General features: G+C 44.3%; 1 protein-coding gene across 1 annotated transcript; it reads right to left on the reverse strand.

Annotated features, from left to right (window-relative positions):
• Positions 1-1,495: 1,495 nt before the first annotated feature.
• On the reverse strand, positions 1,496-24,471 carry Ywhaz (tyrosine 3-monooxygenase/tryptophan 5-monooxygenase activation protein zeta). Its single transcript, XM_051202753.1, has 6 exons — positions 24,293-24,471; positions 21,405-21,709; positions 5,438-5,561; positions 4,805-4,968; positions 4,624-4,719; positions 1,496-2,548 (listed from the first exon to the last, which is right to left on the reverse strand). The coding sequence occupies exons 2-6, from the start codon at positions 21,696-21,698 to the stop codon at positions 2,489-2,491; spliced, it is 738 nt and encodes a 245-aa protein (XP_051058710.1). The 5' UTR covers positions 21,699-21,709; positions 24,293-24,471; the 3' UTR covers positions 1,496-2,488.
• Positions 24,472-25,762: the final 1,291 nt, after the last annotated feature.

The following is a 25,762-nucleotide window of genomic DNA, read 5'->3' on the forward strand; positions in this document are numbered from 1 at the left end:
TATGTTACATTAACAAAACAGACCATGGAGCCTTGATTTGGGACAATTAGGGAAATAAGTTAAAAACAAATTTATTATTCAAATTCCAAGGGGTGGAAAATTTGAGGTTGCAAATCTTTCTTCATCTATTGGGCACTAGTCATAAAAAACACCAATAACTAGTAGCAGGTAGGTAATCACAATTGCAGAATCAAACTAGTTTAGCAATGTCTAATGCATATGAATAGCCAATCAGGCAAACGTGACAGGTTTCAGGTATCATTTGTAGTTTACTTGAATGAGATGACATCCTGCTGTCCATAGCTTAAGTCTCCTTGGTCTGGGAGCTGAGGCAAAATCAAGGTATTCGAATGGGTTGTGAATGAAGATGCATCGAGGAACCACAGATGCATGTGTTTTTATTTCTCTTGAAAGTATCCCCCCCCCCCCCCACTGCACTTCTGAGTGCAGTATTTGGGATGATTTGTCCAAAAGGGCTGGTATTTCCAAATGTAACCAGATCATAATGAAATAAGCCATAGAAAAATGCTTGGGGTTTTTTCTCGTCCTCATCACTGAGACTCACTGCCTCCCATCATCAATATTTATTGAGCATTTACAGTGTACTAGGCACAATAGAACATACAGAAAACATTGTCCCTGCTCTTGAGGAGCTTACATTCTAAAGAAAAAAAAAATACACCTCTTTTAAAATGGCATTTTTGTTTGGTGTTTTCTGTAAGGTACTGAGGAAATACTTGGTAGGGTGTGAGCTTTGGGTATGACTGAGCCCCATCTTTACTTGAGAGGAGGAGGAAGGATTTTAAAGGGAGACGGTGACAGATCATTTGGGGCAGGATTTCCAGGGAGATAAACACAGGCTCAACCAAGGAGAGCTGGGCTGTAGGAAAGAGGATGAGGGGAGGCTGGGGGATGCAAGCAGAGGAAGCGGGTATCGCAGACACTGAGTGGAGCCAGAAAGGTCATGCGGCCTTTTCCCAGATACATGGCCAACACCGGAATGGCTGGTGACAAGACAGTAAAAGGGGAGTGGTCCTGTGCACCTGACAAGTAGAAATAAAGGGCTGGAAATCAAAGGCAGGCCGGAAGAGCATCAAATTCTTGAAAACCAACAGCGATTTGGAAGCACAAAACTTAACAGTTAATGTTGCCCAGTGTCACAATGGGCCAAGAACATTGTGGCTTCCTAAGTTAGAAAACGCCATAGATCAAAATTTTAAAGGGAACACATTACCTATTGCCAAACAATCTCCCCCACACCCCCCCAAAAAAATGAAAGGTCCACATCAAGTTTGGAGTGAGCTGAGTAAGGAGAAGGTATAGGACACGGTTGAAAATGGTAGTTACATTAGCGTTTTTGTTGTTGAAAAACTTTGCCTTCAAAATTGGTAAAAGCCCATTAGCTGCCAAGAGGGAAGGACACAATTTCCTTTAGAGAAGTCTCAAAACCAAGACTAATTTACATGAAAAGCTGTAGAGAAAAGTAGTTGAAAAATCCATTCATAAAACTTTTATTCCACTTACATGAACTTTAATACATGTGTTCTTAACAATTATGCTTGGATTGTTCATGAAAATTTCATAAGACATTAAAACAAAGCTAGCCGTCATCTCAAGTCATTTCCCTGTTAACTATTTTTACAGCACATGCATGTTAGGCAAGTATCAAAAAGGAAAAAAAAAAAAAAAAATCACAAAAGCAAAAAACAAACAAAAAAAAAGTTAAATACATGGGGTTTTGTTTACTGCTGTGCTTGATACACATGGAGCAGTGAACACCAAGCAATTCCTTTTTACTGCATCTTTAACTTTTACATTTGTTCTTAGATTGCCTAAAACATTTAAATACAAATAAAATGTGTAGCAAAAATAATGAAAGCAAACAGCAGGTAACTTTACAAATAATGGAATGTGAACCGTTTCTGCCCTTATCAGAGTAAATTGGGTCACAACTTTGTCTAAGGACCACTTCCAGAGCTGTGGTCAGAGTGCATGCAGAGACACACGATCCCGAAGTGTATCCAAGGGACACATCTGTTTGTACCACAGCGTCACAAGTGCTCCAAACCTTAAAGTACCCACAATAACTACACTCTTGACTGAACTGATTATCCCTTTTATTCCCCACCAGCACAAACCAGTATGTAGGCAGTTTTCTTTGCTTAGACACGGAAGCAGTGTTAACACTGGCCCTTCTGAAGCCACAATGTACCAAGAGTACTATGCCAAACATGTATAACTCGTGTAAAAATTCCACTTCCCCATATTGGCCACCTCAAGATGAAAACAATTAACTCCCTAAGTTAACTGGCTCTACTCCCCTAATATTAAAACATAAAAACCACATGGGAAATATAGAAATTCAAAATAGAAGTAACATAAACCTGTCATAAATCGTAAACAAAAAAACTATTTGTGGGACAGCATGGATGACAAATGGTCTACTGTGTAAATTTTAGAATGAGGCAGACAAAGGTTGGAAGGCCGGTTAATTTTCCCCTCCTTCTCCTGCTTCTGCTTCGTCTCCTTGGGTATCCGATGTCCACAACTATAAGAGAGGGAAACATTTTTATTTACAGCATGCTTCCGATTGAAACAAACAAAATAAGAAACCCTTTCTTGCACATATGTCAAGGTCCTGACATGTGTTTGTGCACTATACTTAGCTTAAAAAGGGTCCCCAAAACCAGCCTGACCTTAGGCACAGCAGACTGACAGCATACCTGTCTTTAAACAGTCACTAGGAGGAAGTGGAAACCCCAGTCCTTAGTCCCTATGCCAGTGCTCGCCAAGCCCAACCCTCACAGTGGAGTACCCACTCCTGCAAGTTGTCCTCTTATCCCCAGGGAACACATAGCACCTGTTCTACATATTCTAACACCAATGTTTTCCAGGAAGGCTGTGATCATGGAGAGGGACAGATGACTCATGATGAAGACACACTTCTATTCAGCAGCAGACCAATCAACTGAGCTAACTGTGTAAGTACATCTGAAACTTCTAATAAATTATAAACTGAAGAATGAGGGAAAAGAAGCCCAACCTAACAGTATTGATTCTCCCAAATCAACCTAATGTGTGATCTAGAAGGCAGAGTTTGAAGGTCATCTAAAGCCAGCCAAATGGTGTAGCCTCTCTCTGTCTTCCTCATCCTAACCTATAATTCTGTGCAAGAGCATCACAAACTAGAAGGTGTGATACATGCAGCAGCACTGGCCAGATTTGGAGTCAAGCAACTGTTAACAGCAGAACAGCAGCCAGTCAACAAGGCTCAGGGCAGATAGCACCAGGGCCTGCTGCTCAAGGCCAGCTCAGAGCAGAGCCACCTCCTTTCTCACCCACAACTCCAAGGATGAGAACATCAGTCAGGACGTCTTCCACATAACCAGACCTAAGGTCTACTCTAACCATAACCTCATTTCATAGGAAAAAAGGAAACGACACTAAGTCTTACATATTGTCCAGGCTGGCCAAGACTTTGTGTTCCTTCTGTCTCAGCCTTCCACTGAAGTTAGGAAGGAGTGTGTGTGTGTGTGTGTGTGTGTGTGTGTGTGTGTGTATGTATGTATGTATGTGGGTAAGCACTCTTCCATTGAGCCAAATCTCCATCCCTCAAATACTTTTACTACTAAAAATTAATGAATCAAATGATCCATTATTTTACATATTTTTCCATTTGGGATACAGTTCTGTGGTAAAGCACTTTCCTAGTATGTATGAGACACCCACACATACCAAGTCTTCAATTCTACAGCCCTAATTTCTTTCATTTAAATCTTAATTGTATGGACAACCTCAGCTGCATTTACTAAAATAATTTTTGTTTGGTAGTAGACTAGTGTTGGAAGTAAAACATGTAGAAGGCTGCTGTAAGTATGTAGGACAAAAACCGGAAACACTGGACCATACCACCATTCCTACCTCTTCCCTGACACAGCACATGTCAGTATCTTTTTCAGCTCAGCCTCAAAGCTTCCAATTTAATACTTACCTGAGGGGAAAACCCAAGAAGCCAACTGCAAGGCATGGGCTTTATTTGGACCCCAATTTAAATAGTAAATAAAACCACTGACATGAACTCTCACTTTAATAATTCATCTTTAGATCTTTAGCATAGAATGCAGTTAACTCAACCTTCCTGGGGGCAGAGACCAGGCAGGCAATGGCCACACACAGTACCTAAGTGTCTGCATTCCTGCTGTGTAAACCTGTCACAGCCATATAAACTGAAGGACAAGAAAACCAACTTCAAATACAAACAGTCCTGCATTTACTTTTCAATCTTGCTATGTAGTCCAGGTGGGCTGTCATTACAGTTCAGGCTAGCTTCTAACTCATGAGCCTCCTTTCTCTACCCCAGGAAACCCAGATCCAGTTTTACTTATGCTGATGAAGTATACAACAAACTCTGGGATGAAGACCTGAAACGGAACCACCTGACTCATGAAAATACAAGTCCAAATGATGTATCAACTACTAGCAATGTGTTTTCAGTAAGGTAGTTTTCTTCTTGCAGTTGTACCAGTGGACAGGACACTGTATTTAGTAATTTTAGAGATGGTAAATATTCCTAAAGTACAGACTCTGACCACACCCAGCACCAACAGGGCTGTGGGTACTTACTGTCAAGTTGTCTCTCAGTAACTGCATTATTAGCGTGCTGTCTTTGTAGGACTCTTCACTTAATGTATCAAGTTCAGCAATGGCTTCATCAAAAGCCTGCAATCACAAAAGCAAAGTACATTTCAGTACCAAGTCTTGAAGACTGCTAAATTTCCTCCTATGCAACATGAGAAATACGTACTGTTTTTGCAAGAGAGCAGGCTTTCTCTGGGGAATTCAGAATCTCATAATAGAAGACAGAGAAGTTAAGGGCCAGACCCAGTCTGATAGGATGTGTTGGTTGCATTTCCTTTTTGCTGATTTCAAACGCTTCTTGGTATGCTTGCTGTGACTGGTCCACAATTCCTGGGTAAGAAAACACAGTAAAATGCACTTTCAAAGTCTGTGCTCCAGCTTCACTGCAGCCAAACCTTTCATTTGAAATCTAACAAACTTAAGCAAATTATTAGGCTTAAAACAAACAAAATGGTGTCCTGGATCACACTGGCCCACTTGCTACTGGGGTGCTACTGGGGTGGAGGTGGAAGGACGACTCACAAGATTAAGAGCACTAACTGCTCTTCCAGTAGACCTGGGTCCAGTTCCCAACACCCTAAGGACGGTTCACAAGACTCTGACTCCAGTTCCAGGATCACTGGATACCCATGCAAGCAATCATCAGCACACACAGAAATACTGCCAATGGTTTCCTGAGACAGATGCCACAGACAGAAGAAACGAGCTCTGCATACCCCATCTCAGTACAAGTAAAGGGTATGGACTTCCACAAGTGAACACTTTACACAGCTCACCCAATTAGGAAAAACCAGCTTACCTTTCTTGTCATCACCAGCGGCAACCTCAGCCAGGTAACGGTAGTAGTCGCCCTTCATCTTCAAGTAGAAGACTTTGCTTTCTGCTTGTGAAGCATTGGGGATCAAGAACTTTTCCAAAAGAGACTTCAGGAAGAAAAAAAGAAAAAAGAAAAATTTAACAAAAACAAAGTCAAGAATATTTCTTAAGCAAACACTATAGACTAAATTGTAAAGTATTTCAAAACAAAATCATTTTTCTAATAACCCTAGCTGCTCTGGGCTGCTATGAATTTGAGACCAGCCTGGACTAAACTTGAGAGTCCCTCAAAAATATCACTGAGTTAAATCAAGGCAACGAAAAGGGTACAGATGTTAGAAGATCTTTAATTCCATCACAGCATTTTTATATCTACAGATCATTACAAATAATAAAATTTCATTCTGTAGTTTTGCTTTAAAACCATTAACAACTTAAAACTTACTGGGATCGTCATGTGCCAAATAAAACCAACCCTATATAGCTGATTTAAAGTGCATAATATAATTGCACCGGAGGGAGGGAGAAAAGTAGACCTGAATGAATTACTTTGAAAATCAAAATGAAGTCCATTTTCAACTGGGCTGAACCCCAGCTAAGCCAATTCTTACAGGGGGACATGGTACCTAAATTCTGGTTTTTATTCTGAGAATACTTGAATATTTGAACACCCATGCTCCAGTGATGGGTGTGTGTGTGTGTGTGTGTGTGTGTGTGTGTGTGTGTGTGTGTGTGTGAGTGAGTGAACAATCTTGTAGCTCTTTCTATGTGTGTAGAAATAGCGGTCATAAAGATATAGTAACTTAGCTGGGTGGCAGTGGCACACACCTTCAAACCCAGCATTTAGGAGGCAGAGGTAGGCCAATCTCTGTAAGTTCGAGGCCAGCAAGTTTTAGCTGTTACACAGAGAAACCCTGTCTCCAAAAACCAACTAACTAAAACAAAAAGATACAATAACTTAGGAGCAACCATTCTTCATGATATAAGTTTGGCAGCCAGCATGGGTACCCGATAATCCCAACACTTTAAAGGCAACATGGAAGAATTCTGAGTTCAAGCAGAGCCTGGATTACACACATGTAGATCCTGCCTAAAAAAAAAACTCAAATAAAAACAAACCACCCAAAGGGTTGGAAATAGATCTCAGTGGCCTTGCACAGCCATGGAATCTATCCCCAGGGGGTGGAGGGTGAGATATAAAAACTTAAAAGTATTGATAAATGTTAATGGTCATTAGCAGCCTACTTTTCATAGTAATTATATCCCTATCAACTTCTCGGGAACTGCAGTAACAGATAAGCACCACTGCCCCTATCTAAACACTGGGGGAGGCATCAAACAAATATTAACCAGAACCAGAATAGCAAGGCTTAAGGAGGACCAAGTATGACTTGAACATTAGCAAATAACAAAATGTCAACACTAACATATTGCGTAAGTATAAACAGTATACACTTCTATTTAAACCTTCCAATAGTATAATGGTATAAAGTTAAATTTACAAGAGCTCTGGCTCATAATGTTGCAAATTATTGTGGCAGACTTTTTTCAAAGCTGACCTGTCCACTTCCCGGTCGTTCCTAAGTGAGGTAACAAGGTACCTCCTTGTTCCTCAAGTGCAGGCTAGATGTGTTACCTGGCTCTGAAGCAGTAGGGGTCAACACAAGTGACTGCTGGTCCTGGTCTCGGGTAACCTTGAAGGCCTCCAAAGCAGAGCTGTCCTATTGAACACAGGCCAGCTACTCTCAGCTACCTGGACACACACAAGCTTTTGGTGCTACAAGCTATTTTTCCACCATAGCCAACACCCTTAGCTGAATCAAATGAATCAATGTCATGTGAAGAACTGTCCAGCCAAGCCACAGAGTCATAAGGAAGAAAAAGCCAGCTCCTCCAATGTTAAGTCTATCACATTTCATATTTCAACAGTACACTGCAACCCATCTTTGGTACAAGTTTCCTACAGATTATTTGATGCTTTTTTCCATATCTGTAAGGTCCACACAACTATTCTCAGAAACTTGAGTACAAACATGGCACAGTGTGATATGTCTACTAAAAAGGATAATCAACGCCAAGATACACCAACACAAACCAGGAGCCAAAGTTAGGTACTACACTGTAATTGGCGAGACCAACTCAGGCCTGCAGCCATGCCATCAAGATGGGCACTGAGGAACTGGAGACATCAGGAGAAACTAAGTGCCATCAAAGGGAAGGGTTACCAACATCTACAACAGGAAGACAAGCTGAAAGTAAACATGACCTGGAGGTGCAAGCCTGTAATCACAGCCTGATGCAGATAGCCTGTGCTACATGATAAACCCTCCCTCCCATCACACCCCAAAACAGTTAAATTCCTCTGAGGAAAAATTCCACACATACACAGACTAGTGGACAGGCGCTGAGTGAAGAAGTCTTCCTCCTCTACGATTCAAAAGGTAACGGGTTTTTGAAGGAGATTAAAAACCTGCATATAGTCTTTTTCAAATCTCAACTCTGTACTACATGAGGTTAACACAAGAAGCAAGCAACTACCAAACTGACCAAAACCAATGAAACCTACTCAAGGAAGCCATAGTAGACTCCACTGTAGGCAGACAGTTAAGAACCAAGGGCAAAGGTGTTTAAGAGCCAGGGTTGTTTGTGAATGTGCACATGTGCACACTGAGGAAATTCTGGGAAACACACAATGCAATCTCCTCAGCTTTGTTCACTTACAGTGTACAATGGAAAGTGATGAGAACCTAGTTTAAAAGGAGGATGTTGTCATGGGTAAGGTATAAGGGAAGTATAGCACAATGAAGACTAACATCTGCAATTCTGTTTATGTGTTCAAGCTTTAACACCCCTTTGTACTCATTAAAGAATTGTTGGAATGCAATCACAGTACTGAGTAATAGTTTTCCAGAGTTCTCACTTATCACTATAACAAGTACTGTCTTCCTTGTAATAACTGAATCACTTCATTACTTTCCAGTGTCTACCAAACACCCATTTGAATAACCACAGCTTGTCTGTCTAAAGTTCTCTGAAATAAAAGGAGGAGCCCATGAACAAAAGCAACTACTTTGGTCCACAAAAGCCACACACACCTACCTTTTCTGGACGTAACTATAGGCTTTTCAATCAAGCCAGCAATAGCCAAAAAACATTTGAAAAAGCCACACAATCTGCAAAAGGCACCAGCATGTATTGGAGCCTGCCTGGACAGACACACACAGCTGCATTTCTCACTGTTCTAGTTCCAGGGACCATACAATTCTTTTTATTATTAGACCTGTGAGTGCAGAACAGTAAAGGACACAACGATCCTGGCCACGTACAGAATCCTTCCTTGCCTCCTGCTAAATAAGGGAGCTTAGCTATTATTTTAGACAATAAATGCTAATGTCAAAATAGCAGTGAGGCTGGAGATAGCTGGGTTCCGCAGTGACAATCACAGGCTACTTCCAAAGGACCCAGGTTCAATTCCCAGCACCCACATGATAGCTCCTTAATCATTTGTAAGGGATTTGGCACACTTGTCTGCCCTCAGACAAAACACCCACACACATAAAATAAGAAAAGCAGGGGAGGGCAACAGTCACGACAGCACCAGACTACACTGCAGAAATGACTAACAAATGCCTGCATATGCATCTCCTAAGAACGGTTTCTTTTAAGTATCATACCTTACACTGTCCATTGTAAAAACCAGCAACTGCTCCTTTCTGTCTACCCTACCTCAAAACAACAGGAAATTTGTGCTAAAAATACTCCAACACTACATCCCTCCTAAAGCTAATTTTTGTAAGTGTTCAAATTTTACCTACATTGTGTCTACTTCTAGAGGTGCTGGCTTAAGGAGAACAAGGAAGTATCCTTTCTTTGGCAGCCAGGGACTGGACAATGCTTTACTGTAGAATAGTACATATATACCAAGAAGACTGGCAGAAAATAAGCCAGAGATAATAAGCCAGAGATAATAGAATACGGCAGTCTGAGTTAGTCAGTTTATCTCAGAGCAGGTGCAATTAGTAAAGCATAATTTTTATACCTTTTTAACTTTCCACATACCGACTTTGCTTCTCAAAGTTTGATGCTGTCCATATTTGAACTAGAACTCAATAGACTCTAGAGACCCTGCCTCCTCTCCAGTAGTTACAACAAATAAAAATCTACCATGCTCCTGTATCTAAGGCACTGAAATATTAAGTTCTGACTGAACTAAATTAAAAGCCTAATTTCAACAGTTTAATTTCAATGAGAATTTTAGGACAACCTTGAGTGGAACAATTTTTACTACCTTGGCATCTTAAAAACTTATTTCCCCAGTAAGCAAATATAAAAAATAAATAAACTAAGCTTGTCACTTAACTTTTAAACAATAGAAACCAAGGTTGGTACTGTCAGATAATGTTTTCCTAAGAGAAAGGAAATCCCATGTCTCTGAAAACTACATGCTCACTTAGGATGACAGAGGTTGGTACCAGGACAAGCACAATATTCACAGGGAGCAGCAATGTAGCAGGCCAGGCATTTCTGACCACTGGCATGGAGCTAGGACAAGAGCAGCAGCGAAGGCCAGAGGTGGGCAGTGTGAGGCACAACACTGGCGTGAAGGTTGGTGAATCAGGTTTGGCTTTAACCATCACAAAGACACACAAGCCTGTACCCCAGTCTCCTTTCACTATGTTAATTTCAAGTCTTCTCCATTTTATCCCAGAAACATGTCTTTAATATACTGCTTCCCAATCCAACACTGACCCTCCGATTCCCCTGAAATTCAAGAGCACACAACCTTTAACAAATAATCAAACAGTTTACCTTAAAAGCCAACACCATCTGATACTTTTTAAACTTAAAAACATAGTGAAGCATTAGTGAAGGAACAGGGCCTCAGCACATGCTTTCCAAGTGTGACTCACTCACTGAACTCCTGTCCAAACACAGCCTGACTGCAAACAACCGCAAATGCAAAGCAAATGGGAAAAGTGCCAAGCCATGAAAAGCAGATTGTGAAGTTGGACCAATTTTAAGTGAGATATATCAAATACGGATGGTTCAATTTGTTAAATTGATTGATAGATTACTCAAATAGTTTGTGAACATCTTCATTAGACTCCTAGTTAAAAATCGTTATTTGGATTTAATGCAGCCTTCTGGCCTCCAGGGAGGTCAGGCAAGCACATGGTGCACAGACATACAACTGAGCAAAACACTCATACTAAAGTAAAAATAAAGAGAAGTCAGATGTCCCCGTGGCTGGAGGCCTTGTGTCAAGGCTGGTGATGATTCCAATAAGGAAAACGGACTCCTGCAAAGTGGCCCTGGCTGCAAAGTGGCCCTGAGCGAGTGCTTATACATGCTTGTCAAAAACATTTTACCCTTTTTTTTTTAAAAAGAGAAACCCTTTCAAGTAGTGAGACCTTCTAGAAGATGGGTTTAACAGTGTGCTTTGCTTTCTTCCCAATTTGCTTTATACTTTGTTTTCAGTTTCCTTACTGAGCTGGCTATCTCTATACTAACAAAAGCGGCACAGAAATAGTGATGGTGGGTTTGTAAACATGAGATTTGGAAGAAAGGTCTCACTCTTTCCCGAGAGTATTTCAACAACTGGTCATGCAAAGTTTAATTACCAGGACAGTAACTGCACATAAAATGGTGTTAGCAACAAGCAGCCCTAAGCCAGGGTTGGTGTTCCTGTAATCTAGAACTTGGGAGGAAGATTGCTCTCCAAGTTCGAGGCCAGCCTGAATTTTGTTATGAATTACACCCTATTTCAAAAACATAAAGCTGGATTGGAAGTACCAACACCTGAGAGGTAGAGGCAGGAGAACCAGGATTTCAAGGCCAGTATGGGCTACACAAGGTTTTAGTCTTATATATAAGAACCAAACACACACACACACACACACACACACACACACACACACACACTCTCTCTCTCTCTCTCTCTCTCTCTCTCCAAAAGCTAACAGAATAAAACTCGAAAATGTTAACTTTAATGTGGCCTCAAAACTGAGTGAAAGAGAAGGCATACAAAACCCATTCCTCTATTTTAGATTGTGCCATGTCATGTAAAAACTACAATGTCCTCCAAACAGGAATCTAATTTCCAAGCATAATGCAATTCATACTTCTGGTCTTTGCAATTCTTTCCCGTAAGTTCCCCAGCACTTTTACTTTATTCTCTAGATCTACAAAACTTCCCAGTATTTCTAGTTCTCCTAAAATTTGAAATAAAAAGCTAAGTCATGAATTCATTGTGAATTGGTCTCTTACTCCCCCTTGTGGCCTAACTGACTTCAATTCCCTTCTGAAATATAAGGGCAGTAACTACAAACTAACCAATTTAGCAAAGTGTTCACAAAAATGTTAATGGCATGGTTGGTGCCTAAAGCTTATTTTCATGGGAAATTAAAGCCATTCTAATGACATGATTCCCCACCTATGGTGTTTGGCTTCCTAGAGTAAAACTCCAAGTGTTGTATGACAGTGATTTCAAAAGCAGTTGCCTACCTTTATAAAAGCCTGATATGAAGGAATGAAGAGTAATAAAAAGATTAAGTTCCTGATCACTAACTCCAATGCATTTTCCAACAACACACAGCAAACCTTTATGTAAGCCAAAAAGAGATCTGATAAAATAACACTTCGAGTTGAGAAATGTTTTTAAAGTCACCCTAAAACACCATAAAAATTATTTGTCAAAAATTTAATAAGCAAGATATCCATACAATTTTATGACAGATACAGTTTTAATGGGGGGGGGGAATGAGTGAAGGGGCATTTTAAATCAGGTTCAGGAACCACCGTTTTAACAACCCTGTGATAGCTTTATACTTAATAACAACCAACCAAACCAAGCTCCACTCACACATAACTGCTAATCAATATAGATAACCAGACACTTGACCAACTCACCAAGCAGGACTTACTAAAGTTATTCTGAAACTCTTGATCGTGTTTCCTCCCCCTCCTTCCCCAGTCCTTTTCCAAAGTGGAATCAACCTTGGGCCCCGTTACCACATGATTCTATAATGAAGCTGTGAACAGACAGGCCACAGGTCCACCTGTAGGTCCACAGATGCCCTCCCCTCCTTTAACACTGAGTCTGTCCACGGACCTGGACCCCAGTTCAGCTTTAAGGATCTGCCAGTCTCTGCCTCCCTAGAGGGAGGACTGTAGGCATGTGCCACGGTGATCTGTCCAACCTTTTATGCAGGAGCCGATGATCTGAATTTGGATCTTCATGCTTACACAGCATCCAACCAACTGAGACATCTTTCTAGCACAGTCACATTTTTTTTTTTTTTTACAAGTGTCTGTCTCAAATGGTTTCTTTTTACAGTTTAATTTTCAAAGTCAAGATTTTATCATTTGTAGATGGAAGTTTCTGTCCCACCTGGTTCCAAAGCTGTTTAGTCCCAAATAAACACAAAGGACTGTATTAATTATAAACTGTTTGGCCTATTGCTCAGGCTTCTTATTAACAAGCTCTTACAACTTAAATAAACCCATTTCTACATTGTCGGGTGGCTCATTACCTATTATCATCCCCAACCCCCCACTGTACATGCTGTGTACTGCCACTGGCAACTGTGCGTTCTTCCCAGAACTCTTTGATACCTACACCTGTCTAACTATTGGCCATCCAGCTCTTTATTACACTAATCACAGCAATACATTTCCCCAGAGTACTAATATCCACCATGTCCTTTAAGCTGTGAGGACTTCAGGCTTACTAAGCAGGCCCGCTCTCCTCCCCTCAATGAGCCACACCCTGCCAACACTAACAGTGCTCTAACCTGCACACCACACATTCTGTAAGCGGCCTATCAGCACTCTTTTAAAAAACTAGATCTTTAAAAAATGTTGACTCAGTCTCTCCTGCCTTCCATCTACTTTGTGTACCAGTCATTTCCTTCTCTAGCTGAAGCTTTTTATGTTTACTTTTCCATGACAAGGGGTTTACAAAACAATGGGTCAATGAATATTAACTACAGGCAGTTAAGTATGCATAACTGGTCCCAATTTTGTCCTTCCTTACCATAGGACTTTATATAGACTCACAGAAATGCCCCCCCTCTTCAGGGTAGACCACTACCCTCTGCATAGATAAAAGAGACAGCCTGAAGATAGCCCCCTCAGACGAGAACGAAGGACAACTGAAGGAAAAATTGTTACTCAAAAGAGCACTGTTCTGGTAAATACATCAAACCTAAGCATCTGAAAGCGCTAATAATGCCTGTCAATTCTACCGTCACACAACAATTCCAGAGGGCCTTTAGCAGAGCCTCTGGGCTAAATGTGGTTCAAGTATGTCACTGTAAACTAAGCATTGATGTTTAGAAATATTTTTTTTAACTTACTTATTTTGTACATAGATGTTCTGCCTGCATATATGTCTGTGTACCATGTATATGCTTGGTGCCCAGAGGTCAGGAAATGGCTTCAGATCCACCTGGGGCAGCAATTATTGACTGCTGTCTGAGCTCCAAACTCTGGTCCTTTGGAAGAGCAGCCAGTGGTTCTTACCACTGAGCCACCGCTCGGCTTAAGGTATTTCTCTCAGAAGCACTGTTACTAAAACAGGCTTATGAGTTAATGGACACCTGTTCCTCCCTGACCCCCCAATTTTCTGACCATCTTCCCAAAGTCTATCTTTGGGTGTTTGTAGGTCTTAGCAGTAGGGAACATGAGAGTAAGGAATCAGAAGCCCTTGGCTCATAAAGATGAAAACTGAAAAAGCTTTTATCAGGGACATTACCAAGTGACACTAAAGGCTTTACAAGGTTTGACTAAGATGAGCAAATGTACAGAATGAAAAGTTTAATAAAATCACTGTAAGAAATGACCAGCCACAGCAGTAAAAGAGCCTTTCGTGACTCAGAGCACTGGATGTTCTTAGAGGGGACATGGCTTCCAGTCCCAGGGGATCCAACACTCTCTTCTGGCCTCTTTGGGCAGACATGTGGTATAGGCAGGCAGGCAAAACACCCATACAAATAAAATCTCTAAAAACAGATTAGACCAGGACTGTCACATGCCTTTCAGCAGGTATCTGCAAATTCTGAGGCTAGCCAGACCATGGCTCAAAAACAATCTATGATATGAGGGTCAGTGAGGTGGCTCGGGTTGGGGGGAGGTGGTAAAGGATAGAGGCCAAGCTTGACCATGTGACTTTAGAAGGAGAGAACAAACTATCCCAGTTGTCTGACTCCCACAAGTGCTACCATAACATGTGCACACACACACACACAGTTTCAAAATGCAGTAACATTTTGACAACTCAGAGTGAATTTACACTTGGCAACATCTCTGTTCTAGTAGGTATTTACCCAAGGGAACATCCTGTAGGAATCAGTGTGAATGGAGGCAAAATGTGTAACAGTAAGCAGACAGCACAGACACTTCTAGTTTGCAGAGGATTAGGAGCAACAACTTCAAGGAAAGAAAGACTGGCTTTGAGTAGGCAGTGTCCTAAGACCCCGGTAAACACAGAGCTCTATTTATCCTTAATTTGGAACTGTCAGAGTACAGAAGGGCTACAGAACTAAGACGAAGACACTGTACGATCCCAAGCATCCCAGACAAACTAAGAAGCTTACTAGACTTTAGTTGGCATTAGAACCCCCTTAATTTTGACTCTCAAAACTCCACACTTCAGCATAAATACACCAAAAAAATCATCTTTTTTAGAACCAAAAAATGTATATTATTTGGTACTGTCAAGAATATAAAGGCAGTTATTTTCTAGAATCCACTGTCTTTTATGTGCTAATAACTCAAAAGATTAAAGTATGCATTGTATTCACGAGGAAAAAAAAAATCCCAGGTCTTTCAAAGGTTAAAGATGCTCCAGAAGTCAAATCCAATTCAGCAAAACTAACATTAGTATATCAATTATTAAAGTGCTGAAGGAGAAAGCAAAAATTTTATGTCAATGTGACATGAGTTAGTCATCTGAAAGGAGGGAACCTCAACTAAGAAAATGTCTTTAATAAGCAGTAAGATCGGGCTATAGGCAATCTTGTAGGGCATTTTAATTAGTGACTGATCAGGGAGGAGCCAGCCCATTGTGGGTGGTGCCAGCCATTCCTGGGCTGGTGGTTCTGGGCTCTATAAGTAGGCTGAGCAAGCCACAGGGAGCAAGGCAGTAAGCAGCACCCTCCATGGCTTCTGTATCAGCTCCTGCCTCCAGGTTCCTGCCCTGGGAGTGTAACCCAAACACCTTTCCTTCCTAAGTTGTCCCGGTCATGGTGCTTCATCATAGCAATGGCAACCTTATCTAGGACAGAAATTGATGACAGGACTATGGGGGGTATTTCTGTGACAGGCCTGACCATGTTGTTTTGGGGAGGATTATGGGAAGTCTTTGTAAGAGAAAAGCCATTGAAAGTTCAAAGCCTGATGAAATGGGAGGTTTGAAAAAGTGTGAATGAAATGCAGATGTTGGAGGCCTGGCGTGTCAAGTTGAAGAGAGTCCCTTTAAGACTCCTGGGGGCACTGTATGTTGCTGTTCTGAATCAAGAACCTGTGGTTCTGATCAGCTGGGGATGAAGAGACCTGAACCATGGAAGTGAAACCTTAGCTTTACTGGGATGATTGATGCTGGTCAGCTGGGCTGAGAAACTAGCAGTGACTAAGAAGAGACCATCGTCACACTGTGTTCCACAGGCAGCTAAGGTTTTATGAGCCACACTGCTTTTGAAGGAAGAATGGAGAGCAGCTGAGGCCTGGCACTCAGAGGCCACTGGTGAAGGTGCAGCCTCAGGAGCAGTTGAAGGCCCAGGACTGAATGGGTCCTGCAGATATGCTGAAGCTTAGTTCTGTGAAGAAAGCCCAGGAGAGGCTATGGGTACGAGGGCAGCCCGGCTGCAGGAGCAGACTACCAAGACAGTAGCAGCAGCATGGAGTCAGCCTGAGCCCAGAAGACAAGCCGAGAACACTGCAGAGGGCGCAGCTAGAGCGATGACCCAAGTCCCTTGGAGGAGCCAGAAGATCATGAGTCCTAAATATTAGGTACTGAGTTATTCATACTTTGGGTTTGGTTTTATTTTGCTTGTGACTGTGCCCTGGCCCCTCCTTTTTGAAGAAAGTATTCAACTTATTTTTGATTTTACAGGAATCCACAGTTGAAAGACTACCTTTTAGGGGTCTGAGAATTACAAAGACTTTCAATTTTAAGAGACTAAAATTTTAAAGACCGTGGGACTTAAAAATTTGAAATGTTTATAATGGAATGTTGCTATTCATATGTGATCATAAAGGAAAAGCCATGGCTTAACAGTGATGACTGTCAAGCTGACAAGGAAATCAATTGTGTCAGCTAGTTTCACGTAAATTTGCCACAAGCTGAATGCCTCCCTAAGAAGCCACTGTAGTACATTTTTCTTAGTGATTGTCAGGGGAGGGCCCAGCCCATTGTGAGTGTTGTTGTCCCAGGGCTGGTGGTCCTAGGATCTATAAGCAATGGTTTTCAACCTGTGGGGGTCAAGACCCCTTGGAGCAAAGGACCCCTTCACAGCAAGGGTCCAAGAGCACTGGAGAACAGACATTTACATGGTTCATAATGGCAGCAAAATTATCTGTGATCAATTTTACAGCTGGGGGGGGTCATGACATGAAACTGAATTAAAGGGTCGCAGCATTAGGAAGGTTAAGAACCACTGTTCTGTGAGAATGCATGCTGTGCAAGCCAGTAACCGACACCCGTCTATGGTCTCTTCGTCAGCTCCTGCCTCCAGTGAGGTGCTTTGGTCATGGTATTTCATCACAGCCACAGCAAGGACACAGCTCTAGGCATTTCTGTGCAACTGTTTTCAGAGGTTTTAACTCCAGCGGAAGACCTGCCCTGAATTTGAACAGCATTCCCCATCCCACGAGTCAGGGTAATCCTAATAAACCTCACTACAGACACAAAGGGACCAGCTTCCTTGTTCTATTGCCACCATAATGGACTATGACCTTAATGGTGAGCTCACATCACCCTTCCTTCCCAAAGCTGCAATGAGAAAATACAGCCTTGCCTTGCCTGCCTCTGCCTCCCCAGTGCTGGGTTAAAGATGTGAGCCACTGCACCAGATCCTAATGTTCTTTATGTGACAACTATTGTCACATTCTTACCTACTTCCCACAGACAGTTTTCATCATTTTCTTTGTACTAGTTTTCCACAACCTTTGAAATCCTTAATCCCATTACAACGTTGTAATGGGCCTTTCAAGACCCTGCCAGTGCCCATTTCTCGTCCTAGTCCTGTCTCCTAGAGAAATTATTGAAAAGGGATTTGTTTTTATAAAACATACAAAAGTGCTCTGCTCTAATGGTGTAACAATGAGAACAGCTCTTACAGGACCTTCATTTAATTCGTCAAATTAACAAAATTACTTAATTGAGACCATTTAAACTAATTTCACCACAAATATCAATGCCCAAAACTTGGATTAGTGTCTGAGGTGAGCTAGGTTTTCCAATGTCCCTCAGTTTTTAAAAGCAATCACAAGCTTACCAAGAGCTCAGTACCTGTTGCCAAATTTATGCCAGGCATGTCATTATACTGGCCAAGACTACTGAGACATTAAGTTAAATACAAATATGACAAGATGTTCACGAACAACCAAAAGATTAGAAAAAAATGGCATTCTAACTGATGGCCTATCAAACATTTAAGTTCTCATTTTAAGCTCCATCTTATAGAAGATATACTTTTATGAAAATGGAGATGTAAAAGTATTTCTGAACTAATCTATATATAGAGTGAAAGCAAAGATCTGGATCCCATTTGAAAAACGGGCAACTGGAAACATAAATTTGTGGTAATTTAAAGTAAGTGTTTAAAGCCAACTATAATCGTATACTTGGACTATCAGTTAACCAATTGGGAAGTTGTGCTGTACCAACTCGCAACATACTACACAATGACAAACCAACCATGCTTGAAGAAAAAAAGCCTCTGTAAGGCAGTACCAACTAATGTCATTTGCCTTCCACTCCTTGGCTCAAATGTGTAAGGGAGGAAGAAAACACCTTTTCCGGGACAGGTTTAAGGGTTGGTTCACTGTTTCAGAGGTCAACATTTCTTCCTCAGGCTGTCAAGACTTCTAGGATTATATTTCTCATGGTACTTCTCATCTGAATTTAATCTTCCTGCTCACTGATTAAGTAGTAACATGCTGCTCTTGGTCAAGCCACTGGTTGTTCAAACAAGTACCTACCTCCTTCCTTTACCCCCCATCACTTTCCTGGAAGGCACTATACCATCTTAGCTGAATGTTAAATTAAGAAAGCCACAAAGTTCAAGTAAATACCTATCCTAAAAAGTAGTAAAGACAGCTTTCAACCACTGCAAAATCCTCATGTCCTTATTCCAACGGCAGCCATCTACTGGTTTACTGCTAAAAATAAAGACTACATAGCAATTTTTAAAGTTCAAGATACATACTGACAGTGAAAAATAAAAGCTGCCTCATTTTATCTTGTCCTTCCTCTAGTTAATAAACATTAATTCTGAGGACCAGAGATAAAAATCTGCCCAGCAACTGTCAAGGAACTGTACCTCGCTCCCCCTCCACAACAGCCCCATGCTTAGCACACCTGTTATTCCTGCTGAACTAAACTCAATTTTCCTAGGACTGACAGCCCAACACTGTAAAACTACTTTAAATTAAAAAAAAAAAAAAAAAACTTAACTCCTTTCCATTTAAAGTTTGGATTAGGCTTCCTGGTATATTCTAATTCATTTTATTATGACTTACATAAACTACCCTAAATTGGGGCTCTATCTTTTGGGTGTATGAAGAACTAAGTATCTCTAGTAATGGGGTCTGAGTTTGATCTAAATATTTAGAAAGAAAGGAAGACTACATCAGATTCAATACCACATGCAGTTTTCAATTAAAGCACAAGAAAGGAAAGGTTGGGATACATCCTATGTAAGGAAAAGTCCATGTTTGACAAATACACTAATGACCAATTCCATGTGTAACCCCTCCCCCCACCTTGGTCTACTTTTTAAGTGCTAAGTACTAAATACCCAGCAGCACACATAGCCAGAATGGGTTGCTGAGCTAGGAATATCTTTTTCTCAGCTAATAGGTGATTAACAGAACAATTAAGTTGTATTCAGAGTCGATGCTACCAGCCAATAACAGGAATTCTAAAGATTAGCTGCTCACTTTTCTCAGAGAAAGAAACCACACCCATAACCCGTAAAGCACAATGGTGTACTTTTTGTTTCCAAGAGAAGTCTCAGCTATACTTCACTCTACTAAAAGGAGGAAGGAATTATATCAAAATTATTTTTAAGTCAGCATCACCTCTCTGAAAAACCTCACAGAAGTCCACTTTAAACAGAGGTCATTTACTGAGCCTTCTCAAGTTTAAACACTAAATAGGCTTGGAATAGGAGCAGTGTTGATGGCTTAATTCTACTATCCTCTTTCCCAAGAAACTGTTCAGCAACATTCGAGCATTAATAACCTATAAACCAAAACAAGAGGCAAAAGCTTGTTTATAATTCTGTAAGTCATTTCCATGGTAAAGAAATTAAATTTTCATCCAGGCCTTGTGAAAAGCTGGCACTATCCCAAAGGAGGCACACGTGTAGGCAGTGAGCAGAGCCCCTTCATACTCTTCAAGAGGCTATTTCCAGATAACTGCATCTTCTCTTCAGTATTCTTCATAAGGAAACCAAGAGCAGACAGCTGAAGCTATGAGTCTCCTTAGGAAACGCCTCAAGAATTCCAGAACTTCTCTATTTCCTACCTGTGGGAAATATCCCAACACCTACCTGGAGTTGTAAACAAGCTCACAGAAGGTCCCCCTTTATCCCTAAAATAGGTTTTGGTCTTAAGAGATGTTACCTTTGTTAAATGTATACCCTTTGAAAACAAAATAAAAACCAGTAGTTGGGAGAGAAAAAAATTCACAAAGCCCACTAGGGCTCAATAAAACACAGTGAATAGCAAGGAAAGCAGAAAGAAACAAACCCAACACATTTTTATTATGAAATAGACATTTTTCCAGTCTTCAATGTTCTTAATTACCTGATTTTAGATCTTCAACCTAGCACTTTTCAACCTTGGGAAAATAGCATTTATAAAAGACTTTATTACATAAACAAAAATGCACCCAAAGCAAAAACCATTTGATTTTAGTTTTTTTTTTCTTTTTAAATCTTACAATGGGTTCAATCTTTAAAAGCCTGAAAAAAAAATTTGAAGGATGAAAAAAGGGACAATTTAGGAATCAAAACTTTCCTATCAATAAAGACAGTCTTAATAGAACTCTAATTTTCCATCCAGGTGTAGTGACCCCCAGATTTTGAGCATTTGGGAGATTGAGACAACAGGACCAATAGGAGTTTTAAGGATAGCCTGGGCTCTAAGATGGCCCTGCCTACGAATTTTAATTGGTTGGTCTTCTATTAGCGTATCTCAGTTTTTTGAATTAAAAGATAACAAAAAAACCCACATTATTTTGAAAATAGGAAACTCACACAAATCTACATTCACTTCTCTTAGCTCAAAGCATAGTATTTCAACAGCAGGAGCCAAATACTGAGACATCCCTAGAACCCTAAGACCAAGTTAGAGTTTATTCATATGTCAATGTGCAAGGTTGACTTGTAACACATAAATCCAAACAAGCAATAGCAATCCAGTTTTCTGCACAGCAAGCTCACTATTATCATGATGCCCAAGCCAAGGAAGGGAGCTAGATCTACTACAGAGTCTACCACATTCTTACTCAGAACAAGGATGTAAAACTCCTGTGTTCTTCATATACATTCATTATGACTATCAGCTCTGGCACCACAGGAACACAAACCATCAATGCATGGTTTGTTTGGTTTCTGCTCGACAAAACAAACATCATTGCATCTACCTCACAGAAATGACCTACAACTGTTCTGCATCTTTTAATCGAGTACTACAACAAAGCTAAAGCCAACGACTCTTACCAGCACATCATTGCAGATGTCTCTTAACTCAGCCTCAATTTTCTCTCTGTACTCCCGAGCCATCTGCTGCTTCTTCTCAGCACCTTCCGTCTTCTGCTCGATGCTTGAGACAACCCTCCAGGATGACCGACGGGCTCCTACGACATTTTTATAAGCAACAGAGAGGAGATTCCTCTCCTCGTTAGATAATTCGGCTCCCTGCTCGGTTACAGACTTCATGCAGGCTGCCATGTCATCGTACCGCTCAGCCTGCTCGGCCAGTTTGGCCTTCTGCACCAGCTCATTTTTATCCATAACTGGGTACTCTGCAAAGGCAAGAAAGGGGATATTCAGAAAATTCCTATTTGAAAAGCTCGCTGTACCTGTAACCAGGAACATTAGTACCTTAAAGCCAGCTATGTCGAAAGATTCACACCAGGAGTTAAAATACGGCCCCTCCCATCAACCACAAAATGAACACACTGTGCATATCAACAGTGGTTTAGCAAAACTGCCCATGTGCCCCATCTGTTTATTAGACTCCCAATTTCAGGTAACATCAAAGCATATATGGACAGATGAACAAACTCAAAAACCACCTTCAAGCTGTGACAGTACCGTCACCGTTCATGCCATATATTCAAACTTATTTTCTTAAACAGAAAAAAATGCTCACCTCCATTTTCCTTGGTTAAGTTCAACTTGATCCCAATACACTAACTCACTCACTTTAGCGCCGTGTGTGTGTGTGTGTGTGTGTGTGTGTGTGTGTGGGGGGGGGTAAGAACACTCCAGATCAGGATCTGTAAGGTCTATCAAGTTTCTACCACACTGTCAGAGCAGTGAGTCAGGCCAGCTAACCTTTATTATGTTTACTCTTATCGGGAGTGATTACATTTTACTTCACGATTACCCCAACCACTACACTTCCAACATTTATCAGCTCATCACAGAATGAATATTATGTGAAAAGGACTAACTGCTACTTGAATATAAAACCACTAGGGATCACTAACCCCAAGACCAAATATATCTGTCTATATGGAATTTTATGCACACATGTAGCAAGCTCCCACAACTCAGTTCCTACTGGGAGCGAGCGAAGAACACTATAAGAAAGAGGAGGACCCAAGTGCTTCCTTCCGACTCCATTGCAGTTGATGTACAACTCCCTGCATCATTTCTAGCAGTCACAATTTATTAAGCTGCCCTTACATTTTCTCAATTTTCTTTTCAGTTAAAGTTCCCCACATCCCAGTTTATTTCTGCTCATTATTTTCTTGAACGATGTCAAGGGCAAGATTCTAAATCATAGTGATCCCACAAAATGAATTTTAATGAGAGTCACAACCCAATGCACTGTTAAAATTCAGAGATCGGCAGGAGACACGGCCACCCACCATGGCCATCACCACACCCTTTAACCTTTCCAAAAATTACCACTTTATTTTTGTAATCAATGAGAAGCATCCTCAACTGAAACAAGCACTGTGCTAAGTTAAATTCCAGACAGTCCCTGCAGTGCGCTTTAACTACTACGGTCTGCGGACCCACGCTTTCCCCGGGAGTCCGGAAATCTCACGTCAAGAAATGGCCCCTGGTTGATGCTGTTTCCACGAAGAAATGATCTGAGCGGAGCACGAGTCCCCAGGCCAACCTCTGCGGGACGAGGGGAAGTGGGCTAGGTCTCTCGCAGGAAAACCAGCGCTCTGGGGCCTTGCGTCTACACTGCGGGACTCCTCGCCGCACCCACTTAACCCTCGGCTGCCTGAAGCCGGCGGGGCGGGGGCGAGCCGAAACCGCGGCGACTTTAAAGCGAGCGCCAGTCCTCGCTCGCATCCGCGCCACCCGCAGTCACCTCCCCTCCTTGGCTCCGCCCAGGCTGGCGCCTCCGCCGGTCCCCGACTCTCTCTCTCTCTCTTTGTCATGGCGGAACTGTGTCAAGGAGCCCAACCCAACCCAACCCGCGCAGAGCCGAGCAGAGAGGGAGGAGCGGTGCGACCGCGCACCCGCCCCGGTCGGGTGGAGTGGGGTGGGGCGGGAGGGGGAGAGAGGCGAGCGGATCGCCCTCCCCGGGGGCCCCCGATGCCAGCCAGCGGCGTCCGCACGAGCGGAACCGACCGCGGCCGACCCGCACCGGACACACCCCGCTCCCTCCCGGGGCCCCCGGCGCCCCGAGCCGGCCTCACCAGCCCCCGGACAGCTGCGGGAGGGGGAGGGGCCGGGCCCCACCCAGGCCGGCGCAGCCCCCGCCGCGGCTCTCCCGAAGGATGCTCGCCTCCCACCCGGCCGGGGACGCTGGGGACCCCGCGCTCCGGGGCGCCCATGCCTAGCTCCGGCCGCTCCCTTCCCCCACCCACCCACCCACCCACCGCGCGCCCGCCGAGTCCTTTCCGCCACCGCGAGGAACCCAGGAAGCCCAGCCCCGGGTCCTCGGCGGGCGGGCGGGCGGGCGGGCGAGGCGGCCCCACCCCGGAGCCTCGCGCGCTACCTGGCTGCCCAGCGCGGCGGGGGAGGGGCGGCGGCGGGGGCGCCACGGGCTGGGGGCGGCCTCACCTGCGCCACGGCCCGGCCCGGCCGCAGTGGCGGGCGGAAGCGGGGCGCCGGCGGGGGAGGATGGCGCCCGCCCGCCCTCGGGAACCGGAGCTTCCCCCCCACCTCCCGGGAGGGTCTCGCGCGTGGGCGCCGCCTCCGCCACCCTCATCCCCGGGGAGCAGGACACGGCCGGATGGGGCGACGAGCACCCCGGCAGGCCAGCAGCAAGCGGCGCCGGGGGCGGCAGTGGGCGCTTGCCCCGGGGCTCGGCGGGGACGAGGCGCCGCCCGGGTCCGCCTTGAGGAGCCCGTGTCCGGCCCTGCGGCGGGCGGGCGGGCGGGCGGGCGGCGGAGGGGCGCGGGGGCCCAGCTCACCTGTGTCCGGAGTGGGTGGCGGCACACGGACCCGGCTCGGCAGTGTCCCTGGGCGGCGGCGGCGGCGGTGGCGGCGGCGAGGCTGAGACTCTGTCCCTGATCTGGCTGCTCACAGGCTACAGCAGCTCCGCAGACACGGGGTTTCCTCCAATCACTAGCCCCGGCAGCAGGGGCACCACACGCACGATGACGTCAAACGCTGCTATGGCAACCGTTGATTGGTGCCCACAGCTCTCGGGTCGGGCGCAACCGCCGCTCCCCCGGCGCGCGCGCGCCCGCCCCGCCCACCCGCTCTCGCCCGCCCGAGGCGAGCGGAGGGGGAGCGCGTCCCCGACCCTGCCTCCTCCTCCTCCGCCGCCGCCGCCCGCGTGCTCGGCTCGCCCCCCCCCCCGCCCTCCCCTCCTCTGCGGCCCGCGGGAGGAAGCCTCTCCCCGCCCCCACCTCCACTGGCGGGCACATCCGGGACCTTCGCCCCTCCCCACCGCGCCCCTCCCCCTCCCTCCCGCTCGCCCGGCCGCCCTCGCTCGGCGCCGGTAATGACGGCGGGCTCTGCGGCCTGGGCATTGTGATCGGATCGCGGGGAGCGGGGAGCGGGGCGCGGCCGCTCGCGCCCTCTCTCCCGCCGCCGCCTCCCGCTTTACCTGCTCGCTCGCTCGCTGCTGCTGCCGGAAGCGAGCGGCCTCAGACCTTTTTAGGCGCGGGCGAGCCGCCCTCCCTGCCAGCCTTTCCAGTCGCCGAGCCCGGCGTCCCGCACCGACCGTGACAGCCGCGGGAGACAGCCCGGAACGAGCGGGGAAGGGCTTGTGCGAGCCGGTGGGACGTGATCGTGGAAAGGGGGGTGAACCTGGGCGAGCCGGACAAACAGGCTAACACAGCCAGCCCTTCTCTGTGCGTTGCACTTTGACCCCCAGTCAGGCTTTCACGGGGAGACACGTTGTCCCTAGTTAACGCTCTCGTAAGAGCCTTTTAGGTCCTGGAAGCCCCCTTGGGGACACTGGTTGCTCCCGGGGCCCCCGATGGCAGTGGGAGTGGGCCGCTCACCGCTCACTGCAGCAGGGGCGGGGGCGCCTAGGCCCGGAAGAGGGGGAAGGAAAAGGGCGGAAATTGCAGGTGCCTGCACCCGCAAGGTCTCCACCCAGTAGACGGAAGCTGAAGGAGATGCATTCTCTGTATGTAGCATGTGCCCTTTCGTCCTTTAAATGTGCGCCCCTGAGCTGAAACAAACAGCTTTACCGAGCATCTTGGGAAGGAACAAAAAACCTCAGGAATTAGGCTCAGAGCTCTCTAGAAGATTCCACGACAAGCTATTCTTCCCCTAACTCATTATGTCAGATACATTGTCTGATACACAAGCTTATTCTACAATAATTATAATTTGCCTGAAATGGCAGGTGCACAGAGCGAGAGTTGCCTGTGACCACTGAAGTTTAGTGCTTTTTCTCCCCAGCACCCCGAGTCTCCACATCAACA

The sequence above is a fragment of the Phodopus roborovskii genome, unplaced genomic scaffold (genome assembly GCF_943737965.1).
Source record: "Phodopus roborovskii unplaced genomic scaffold, PHOROB, whole genome shotgun sequence".
NCBI lineage: Eukaryota > Metazoa > Chordata > Mammalia > Rodentia > Cricetidae > Phodopus > Phodopus roborovskii.